At 52.0% G+C, this 9,600-nt stretch overlaps 1 protein-coding gene across 1 annotated transcript; it reads left to right on the top strand.

Annotated features, from left to right (window-relative positions):
- Positions 1-3,889: 3,889 nt before the first annotated feature.
- Positions 3,890-8,406, top strand: DLX5 (distal-less homeobox 5). The gene is made up of 3 exons (XM_043588935.1): positions 3,890-4,558; positions 6,435-6,619; positions 7,725-8,406. Exons 1-3 carry the CDS (start codon positions 4,204-4,206, stop codon positions 8,052-8,054), a joined length of 870 nt encoding a protein of 289 aa, XP_043444870.1. The 5' UTR covers positions 3,890-4,203; the 3' UTR covers positions 8,055-8,406.
- The last annotated feature ends 1,194 nt before the right edge of the window (positions 8,407-9,600 follow it).

Below are 9,600 nucleotides of genomic sequence, written 5' to 3'. Positions count from 1 at the left end.
AAAGTAATGGATAAAGCATCGCAAATAAAAAGTAAAATAAGCCAAGAATGGGACGTTTAAAAAGCAGGTAGTTCACTGATAAAAATCCTAAAGTCCAAAAGCACTGTATCAAGTTTGCACATATAATGCCAGTATCATATTATGGGTTCCTTTATCTACCTGAATGGCACATCTGGTGGATGTGCATAATGTTTTAAATAAATGAAACAATAGTTTCCGTATTAAAAAGATCTTAAGTACATAAATTAAATATTTTCAGATGCAGTGATTTGACTGAACTTCAAGTCCCAATGAAAGGATGTTCTGCTTTTCACAAGCCTACAAGGAAAGAGTCTTCCAGATGGACCAGAGGGAGAAAACTGCATTTAATGCAGCTTATTAAAATAATCTTTCCCACCCCTTTCCAAGGCACTCCTCCTTCAAATTCAGCGGCACTACCATTTCAGCCCAGAGAAGCAGAGAATTACCAGCAGGCTCTGGAGCGCCTCATCCAGTTAGACGAGGGCCTGCTTCACTGTCAAGGAGGTAAGATCACCGCCAACTATTCCCAGTCATCCCAGTTGAGCAGATTGAACCGAGCGTGTTACCCCCCCCCAAATCGCCAGATTTCGTACTGAATCCCAGAAAAGGCTGATCCGGTGGAAGGAGGGGAGGAAAAGTGTGAATGTGTAAGTAGTAAAGGAAAGGAGCTAAAGGGCATGGGGTGGAGAGAAAGGTCTGCCGGAAGCAAAAAGAAGGAAAGCCACGTAGTAGTGTACTCGAACCCCAAAGACCTGCCAGCATTGTCCAGCCAGCGACTCACAGCTCGGGAAACGTTAGGCATTTGCGCGCGCCATCCCTCACGGACACTGGGTGGCGCTCACGGTAAAGACTTGCACTTCTCTTAGGGTCCATCCCGCCCCCCACGTCCGCCCCCTCTCGCCCCGTGCAAATTTCGGCTACCAGGAGATGGAATTACTCACATTCTTCCTACGTGTCTCAGTGGGGAGAGTACTTCTGGATAATTTTGCTGCCGTGGAGCTGTTCCTCCACGACTGGGCCTGTCGGTGGGTTTTGAAAGAGGCAACAGCTCGCTGGCCTTAAAGCAAAGTTCTAGGCCTTGGTGTGATTACCACCCACAGTACCAGCAAAAGTTTCTACCCTGAGAGCCGAGATTCTCAGAGCTTTTGCGCCCGGGGTTTTGATCCGAAGCGGGGCGGTGGGGAGAGGGGGGGGGCAGGCCGGGTTGCCACAAGGACTCCAAAACGTTAAATGAAATGGAACTATATTCTGATCAAACTCCTTTTAACCTAGAGCTCCCTCCTCCTCCCGCTGCCTATGAGGAAAGGGTAGGGGGAACTGGAGTCCAGCTAGACAAGAACAAAACAAGAAAGTTAAGGCTCTAGATCTCCAGAGGCACACCCAGATTTGGAGGTCTCACACAGCAGCGGCCTCTGTGCCAGTGCCTCTAGTCTGGCATGTGGGCCAGCGCTTTAGGAATTGAAACAAAGACGTTAAATCCTTCCCTACCACCCCGTTCCTTTTTGTGTTGGATAAAATACGAGAATGTCTTTTTTTGACGGAGGGAAAAGCAAAATTTAGTAAGGTCTAAACTAACTTAAAAATAAATAAATAAAAATAAATAAACTAACTTAACATTGTAACATTGTGTTCTCGACCAGATCCCTAACTTCTAAATCATGCCCCAAATTTGCAGTTTCCAATCTTGTACTAGTTGAAATCTGCTTTCTCAGCAAGGTCTAAGGACATAACCATTTGGAGCATAGTCGTATTGACCTTATTTCCCTCTGCCTAGTAACTTTTAAATCTATAACAAATAAAAAGTGGGGGGTGTGGGGACCCGCTAAGGCAGCCCAGCTCCCTGCTCCACTTGCCTTTGCCAGGAGGTGCTTTGACCCATCCTTGGCATTACTCTGGGGAAGCGATGCATGTAATTAAATGGCAGGATGTGTGTAAGGTGACTCAGTGGGTGCCAAGAACTTCTCCAGCACAGAGACCAGAACTGCAAGCAGTACGGGTTTGGCACTGCTTTCCCGATGTCCTGTAGTTCTTCACAGTTTAAACCCAGGGGGTGAGCTGCGATGCCAACATCGACAGGGTGAGGCAAGGGGTAAACAGCCAAGGCTCTGTTTCCTGGTGGACTATCTCAGAGAAGTTCAGGGCTGCACAGGCCTAAAGCAGGAGGCTTGGGCCAGGGTGGGGAAGGGGGTGCAGGGAGAGGGGGAATGCTGTGGGGACCCTGTGACACACACCTCCCCTTCCCTGTGCACTCCTGTCCTAAAACTGTCCCCAAAAGGTAGTGCGGCAATAGCTGTGGTTTTACCACACCCAGACTGCAGAGGCGAGGAGTTAGTGCACGTGTGGTCACTCCAGTTTGCAGTTCCGCAGCTAGGCTGACATCCTGCCCTGAGTTCCAGAACCCTGGCTCTCCCTGCCAGCCTATTTTGGGTCAGAGTAGCTCTATGACTAAGGTAAGGCTAAACTAGCACTGAACACAACAAACGTGGACACTTTCTTCGGTTGAGAGTGGGTGGGTGAGGGAATGAGAGGCCCCACCAGCCCAGGTTCTAGGTTCTGGGTCTTAGGTTCTCAGTCTCAGACTCCCTGGAGATAGATGCTGGGAGGGCCCAAATCAGGATCCAGCTCCTGCAGTTGCCTATTTTAGGGGAGTGGATATGGGGGCGCGGTAGTTTGACTTATGTTAAATTTCTAAGCTCCCAGCTGCATCACCACTACAGCAAGAGTGACTGTCATGAAAAGCAAACTCTGCACCTCCAGTACCAAGTGTTTGATTATGGAGTCTTTATTCCCTTTGCATATCAGTTGAGGCATGTCTGCCACGGGAAATGAAGGGAAGGAGAATACAGAAAGCGGGACTTGGGAATTAGAAAGGCAAGCCCTTTGCTGCCACGTCCATGGAGCTTGGAGGGGGAGATTCGTGGACTTCACACAACCTCACCCCAAACAGCTTTTGTCCCTACTTCCTAGTCTTCCTAGGGTTTCCCCATTCGGTCCTGGAGTAATGATAGATCGTAAGTGAACCATTCACTTCTGCAGGAGTATTTGGCCACTGAACACAGTTATAGACCCTCTATTCCAATGGCGTCCGCGTAGACAAGAATATTGAACAAAATGTGCGGCTGCCTGCTCTTCTTGGGGACCAGCAATTTTGGCATCATTAAGTTATTTGTGCTTGTGACAACGATATTTTTTAATGATTGTAGAGATTTAGGGATGCAGGAACTCTCTCTGCCATTAACAGCTCAATGGACAGCGTGCATTCTTGAGCATCCTTATCCAGCCCTTGTCTGAGAAGTAAGTACTCATCTTGTGCAAAAGAAGTGCTTGCTGCAAATTTGTGTCATTCCCCAAATCACAAATTTTCAACACCCGTAAGTTGCAACTTGGTTCTCAGCACCCCACCAAAAATATTGCTCTCTATTCCTTCTCACCGCCGGTCCCACATCCCTGCTCCCTCCCCCCATACCCTGCTTTGATTCCTCATTTCAACATCAGCCTTCAGTTCCACACAAGCCCCAGTTGCAAGCCACAGGGGTGGGGAGGTAGGGAACAAGGAAAGACCATCGCCGACCTCATCCCCCAAACATGTGCACTTTCCGAGGCTGCTGATTGGAACACATTGTCTCCAGACATTACTGAGCTGGGTGTTGGGGCTCCTGCGTTGTCTTTGGTATTCACTGAAAACAGATTGTCTGAGACACCCTCCCCCAACAAGCAACAACAACACACACGCGTGCGCCCCCGCGCGCGCGCGCGCGCGTACACACACACACACACACACACACACACACACTCCTCCCCACCCCCTCCATTTTTTTCTCCCTCTTTTTTAAGCAATGCTTTGTTGTGCTAAAACTAGTTGGACGAGTTAGGGTGTTGCTGCTGCTCCCGAGGCCCTGGCCAATGGAACCCGATCCACCCCGCTGTGCGTAAGCGCGCAATTAAGGATTTAACCAAGGCTGTGCTGCGCCTCAGCCATCAGTCAGCCAGCCGGAGACAGAGCCTCCACGACTCCCAGCCTCCTCCTCGCCGCCGCCGCCGCCTCCTCCTTTTCTCCTCCTCCTCCTCTTCCTCCTCCTCCCTCGCTCCCACAGCCATGTCTGCTTAGACCAGAGCAGCCCCACAGCCAACTCGGGCAGCCGCCGCCGCCACAGCAGCAAGGACAGCCGCCGCCTGTGAGCGATGACAGGAGTGTTTGACAGAAGGGTCCCCAGCATCCGATCCGGCGACTTCCAAGCTCCGTTCCAGACGTCCGCAGCCATGCACCATCCGTCTCAGGAATCGCCAACTTTGCCCGAGTCGTCGGCCACCGATTCCGACTACTACAGTCCCACGGGGGGAGCCCCACACGGCTACTGCTCTCCTACCTCGGCTTCGTATGGCAAAGCGCTCAACCCCTACCAGTACCAGTACCATGGCGTGAACGGCTCCGCCGGCAGCTACCCCGCCAAAGCTTACGCCGACTACAGCTACGCCAGCCCCTACCACCAGTACGGCGGCGCTTACAACCGCGTCCCGAGCGCCACCAGCCAGCCAGGTATGGGGGGGGGGGGGGCGGGAAGGGGGCAGATACAGGGGCAGCCAGAACTCCAGAGGCGCGAAGTGGGGTGGAAGATTGGGGCCCGCGACAACCACTACAGTGGGGGCGCGCCCGGCAGAAGGGAGGGGGGCCTGGACTCTGCAACCAAGAGAGGTTCTCCTGGGCCAGCATTTTAGGGATTCTTAGAAGAATCTTCCTTAGTAGAATCCTCCACTCCGGCACCTGGGGGTGGGGGGCCCTCAAGTTTCTGGATTCCCAACTTGCCTGGTCTGGAAGCCAACTAGGCTGCAAAGGGGCTAGGGGTGGAGAGAAGAAAGAATCAGGCAGCCTGAGTGGCGTTTGCGTAATAAAGGGGAGGTTAGTCGTTGGAATTGTTGGTGAGCGTGCTCGTTTGGTGCGAGTGGGAGTGGAAGGCTGCCTCAAAGACTCTGTCGGGATTAGTCTGAGAGCAGCCAGCGTGGTGTCGGTGCCCTGGGCGCGCGGGGTGGGGGTTGAGGACTGGGGAGCTGCAGCCCGCCAGAGGAAGAACGCCGCAGAGAGCCTTGTGGTTTATCCAGGGCATTTCCAAAAACAAAAAGGCATTTAAGGGTGGAGGAGGGTTGCTGAGGGGTGCGTACAATTTCTCTTCCTCTTCCCCACCTCCTCTCTTTTCGCCTTGAAACTTAGTTGGAGAGTTGAAGAGGGTTAGCTTGGGCGGTAAGAGAGGCATGAGGTCTCCTTGGAGAGGTTTTGCTGGTTGGGTTTGATCTCTTCCCACTAGCACATTAATAATCCTGCTAATATTAGAATCCCCTTCTTTGGCAGAATAGAGACCACAGCTCTCATTCTCCACCCTTTCCTCTCTCCCAGGAGCTTGCCACACACACACACACACACACACACAGGGGAAAGGTTCTCCACCCCTTGCAGAGATGGTACTTTTGATAAGGTGGTACTTTTCGGAAAGGGGACTTGTGGCCCCAGGGTATGTTTGTAAGACAGGCTTTCAGAAAGTCTTCCCGCACCCCCCCCCCCAAATATATTCACGACTTTGAGAAATTCATCCTGACCTGCCGCCCCTTTCCTACGAAAACACCCCAGCACCCAATCCTTTTCAATGTGTGACTCTTACTAAATTTTAAAAGAAAGCCCAGGGGGTGGTATGTCTTCGTTCCTTTCAGTGTCTCTTTATTTCGTGCATAAGTGAAAGATTTTTTTTTTCTTTTGGCCAAGAACTTATTAAGTCTATTTGTAAAAGAAACCAGACACATCTGTGCCCTCGCAGATCTGCAGGGAGATTATGGGGGCTGCATAATCGGCCCTCTGTCTGCAGCGGCCTGGACCTTTTGCTGCTGAATTGAAGGAGCATAGTTTGCTTGTGGGTCTTTGAACTTTGGAGACCTCGGTTAGCGTCTTCCCTGCCCAAGCGTCTGGTCTCTGCGGGCGCCCGAACAGACGCCGACAGAAGTAGCGGGGCGGAGGGGGGGGGGGCGGGGGATGTCAAGGCCCAGGGCCTTCCCTTGAAGCCCCAGGAGGCGCTGGCCACGCTCGCCCAAAAACGAGGGTGAGCACAGGGTGGGCGTAAAAACAGGTCAGGGTGCAACAGGAACGGCTGCAAGGGCTAAATCCCAGACTCCAAGAAGGGAGCTGTGCTGTACAAAGAGCTCTGCACAAGCCCACAAGAACCTGAATGAACAGAGTAGGGAATTAATCAAACCACCTGGCTTTTCCACGGTTTCGGAGAGGGGCAAAGGAGGTGCCACGGGGATGGAAGACTGCGTGGTAAACAGAACAAAACAACACAAGTAAACAAAACCCCTAAGGACTGTATTTGAGGGTTCTGTAAACGAAACACTGTCGACAAACTCTAACCGAGTCTGTTTTGATTGTTTAGAGAAAGAAGTGGCCGAGCCCGAGGTGAGGATGGTGAATGGCAAACCAAAGAAAGTTCGTAAACCCAGGACTATTTATTCCAGCTTTCAGCTGGCCGCGTTGCAGAGAAGGTTTCAGAAGACTCAGTACCTCGCCCTGCCCGAACGCGCGGAGCTGGCCGCCTCGCTGGGACTGACGCAAACGCAGGTAAATCCGCCGGCGGCCCGGCCGGAGCCCCGCCTCGGCTGCCTGCTGGGCCGCGCGGTTCCGTCCCGACGGGCTGGAACCGACTGGATAGCACCCGCCAGAAACTCGCAGACAGAGAGACACGGCCCCCAGCCCTTACCTCCACGAGCCCGGCCGGGTGTCGCCGCCGTGCGACTGTGGGGACGGGATGGAGACGTCGCTCACCCCCCCACCCCTCGCTTCGGGCCTCCAGGGGCGAGGGGCCGATTTCCTAGATTGGAAACAAGGGGAGGGTCATTTCTAGGACACTCTCACGGCCTTGAGAAATTGGTCCTCTTCACAGTGCAGAGCCTCTGGGGGTGAGCCGGCCCGGCGGCTTCGCGTTGGTCCCGGGCAGTGAAGGTCGCCTCCGGCAGGAAAGCTGAAAGGTCACGCCCCGCTCCTGCGGAGCTTTCGGCCGTAGCCGCCAGAGGGTCTCAAAGTGGGGGGGTGGGGGGGTGGGGGGGGAGGGAGGGGGCGCTGTGGTGAGGGGGATATCATCCCCTGCTCGTCCGATTCCCTTCACCCCCACTGCAACCCTGCTGGGGCCTATTTAAAAAAAAATGAAGAATGTTCGAATCGCCGCCCAGAGCTGCAGGCGCATTCTGACCTTTGGAAGCTGAGGAGGGAGTGGAGGGAATTGGGAGGGAGATGGGGACACCGCTCCTTTCCCTCCACACCCGCGCGCGCACAGCCAGCCCCAAGGCCCTCGCGCGGCTCTCGAGCCATTGTTTTGGAAACCTTCGCGGCGCCGCGTTTCGCGCGCACGGCGCAGGCCCACACGTGGGCGCACGCCGCGGGGACCTTCGCGCCCCCCTCCCCCCGCCCGAACAAAAACTACAAACCGCGGTCTCCGAGTCACGCCCTTGCGGCGGCCTGTGAGCACCTAGCCGGTCAGGGTGTCCTCTCGGGGCCCCTGATCCGGGCTTGGCCTCCTGCTCGGCCCCCTGACTTTAGGCCGCGAGCTACAGGGAGACGCCAGGTCCGGGCCACTTGGAGGCCCAAGATGCCTCCAGTCGCCGCTCTGGGGAAGGCGCGGGCGGCCTCTGAGTGACCCGGTAACGTGTGCCTTTGTTCCCCCACCCAGGTGAAAATCTGGTTTCAGAACAAAAGATCCAAGATCAAGAAGATAATGAAAAACGGGGAGATGCCCCCGGAGCACAGCCCCAGCTCCAGCGACCCCATGGCGTGTAACTCGCCGCAGTCTCCGGCGGTGTGGGAGCCCCAGGGCTCGTCCCGCTCGCTCAGCCACCACCCTCATGCCCACCCTCCGACCTCCAACCAGTCCCCCGCGTCCAGCTACCTGGAGAACTCGGCTTCCTGGTACCCGAGCGCGGCCAGCTCAATCAATTCCCACCTGCCGCCTCCTGGCTCCTTACAGCACCCGCTGGCGCTGGCCTCCGGGACACTCTATTAGGCGGCTTGCTCTTGCTCTCTTTTTGGGACTGCTGTGTTTTGCTGTTTTAGAGAGTCATAAAGAAAGGAATTCATTTGGGGAAGGTTGGAAAATGGAAACAAAAAAGATTCATGTGTAAAGCTTTTTTTGCATGTAAGTTATTGCATTTCAAAGGATCCCCAGCCCCTCTTTTTTTTACTGACGAACTTTTTTGCGCAACTGTGGACACTATCAATGGTGCCTTGAAATCTATGACCTCAACTTTTCAAAAGACTTTTTTTCAATGTTATTTTAACCATGTAAATAAGTGTAGATAGAGGAATTAAACTGTATATTCTGGATAAATAAAATTATTTCGACCATGAAAGCAAAATGTTTCTAAAAAATACTCCTTTTGCCCTCCTTATAATCGGCTAGTGACGTTTTATGCAGGCAATTAAAGGAAGGCCAACTCTGCAGAGATCCAATATGGCAAAAAGGAAAACAGAAATTGGGGGCTGCATGGATGCAAAGCTGTACACGTGTATGTCTTGGGTGCTGTACTTTATGTGTTTATATACATAGGTGGCCTGTTTATAGTCCTGCCATAAAATATATATTTAGGTGGGGGTTTTTTTGTTTTGTTTTTGTTTTTGTTTTTTTACCTAACCACAAAAACATTTAGATAATTTTAAGTTTTACCCCAAATTGTTTCAGGTAGAAAGTAATGCTGGCATCTAAATCCGGTCCTCCCACCCTGTGTGTGAGTCAAAAAACAGAAATCCATCAATAATCACTCTGAATTCTAAGCTCAAAGCAATTATCATGGAGAACCCCAACCTCCCCCCCCAAAAAAACAGCCTCTGTGTATTGGCAGAGCAATTAGATAAATTACAATCCCTTCTAATGGGAGCTTCCAGAGATGAGGAGGAGGAGGTGGAGGAGGAGGAGGAGAGAAGAAGAAGAAAAGAAGAAGAAGAAGAAGAAGAAGAAGAAGAAGAAGAAGAAGGGCAAGAAGAAGGAGGAGGAGAGAAATTATTGAACAAGAAGAAGAAATTTTCCTTCCTATTACAGTTTTTTTTTTAAATTTGAAATATTTGCAGCATGGCAAATGGTAGGGTCTTGGACGCCTTGGTGTATGACTAAAAATTTATTTCAGCTCTTTCAGAGAGGAAAGGATCACAGGGCTTGAGAACAATGATAAACCTAAATCAGTAAGGCAAGCAGGGCATGGGTGGGGGGTGGGGGGTCATTTCTTCTCCTGCCAAGAGAGGGAACTGCAGAGTGGAGGAAAGGAATGAAAGCATTTTGGCCCGGTTTTGATTTCATCTCATGTGAGATAATATTATAAATATTTTTTTTCCTCCATCCTCTTTACCACTCTGGTTTTTTCACGAAGGAGCTCTTTCTGCTTTGCTTTTACATAAAACAGTGGCAAAGCAGGTTCCAAACGATGGGAAATTGAATCTGTTTGCAGGGATTTCTCCTTTGTGAAGCCTTCTTAGGGGCAGAGAGGAAGGACTTGTAGCAACTTTGGCCTGTGTCCCATCCTTCTCCCTGTGGCCCTGCACAGAGACATCCACACTGT

Source organism: Prionailurus bengalensis, chromosome A2 (assembly GCF_016509475.1).
Source record: "Prionailurus bengalensis isolate Pbe53 chromosome A2, Fcat_Pben_1.1_paternal_pri, whole genome shotgun sequence".
Classification (NCBI taxonomy): Eukaryota; Metazoa; Chordata; class Mammalia; order Carnivora; family Felidae; genus Prionailurus; species Prionailurus bengalensis.
Note: the sequence above shows the minus strand (reverse complement) of the source record. Positions and strands in the feature narration are given on the sequence as shown.

Coding starts and splice junctions, on each gene's coding strand:
- DLX5 (XM_043588935.1), top strand. CDS start 4,204: ATGACAGGAGTGTTTGACAGAAGGGTCCCCAGCATCCGATCCGGCGAC. Junction 4,559..6,434: donor GAGCGCCACCAGCCAGCCAG/GTATGGGGGGGG, acceptor TTGATTGTTTAG/AGAAAGAAGTGGCCGAGCCC. Junction 6,620..7,724: donor TGGGACTGACGCAAACGCAG/GTAAATCCGCCG, acceptor TCCCCCACCCAG/GTGAAAATCTGGTTTCAGAA.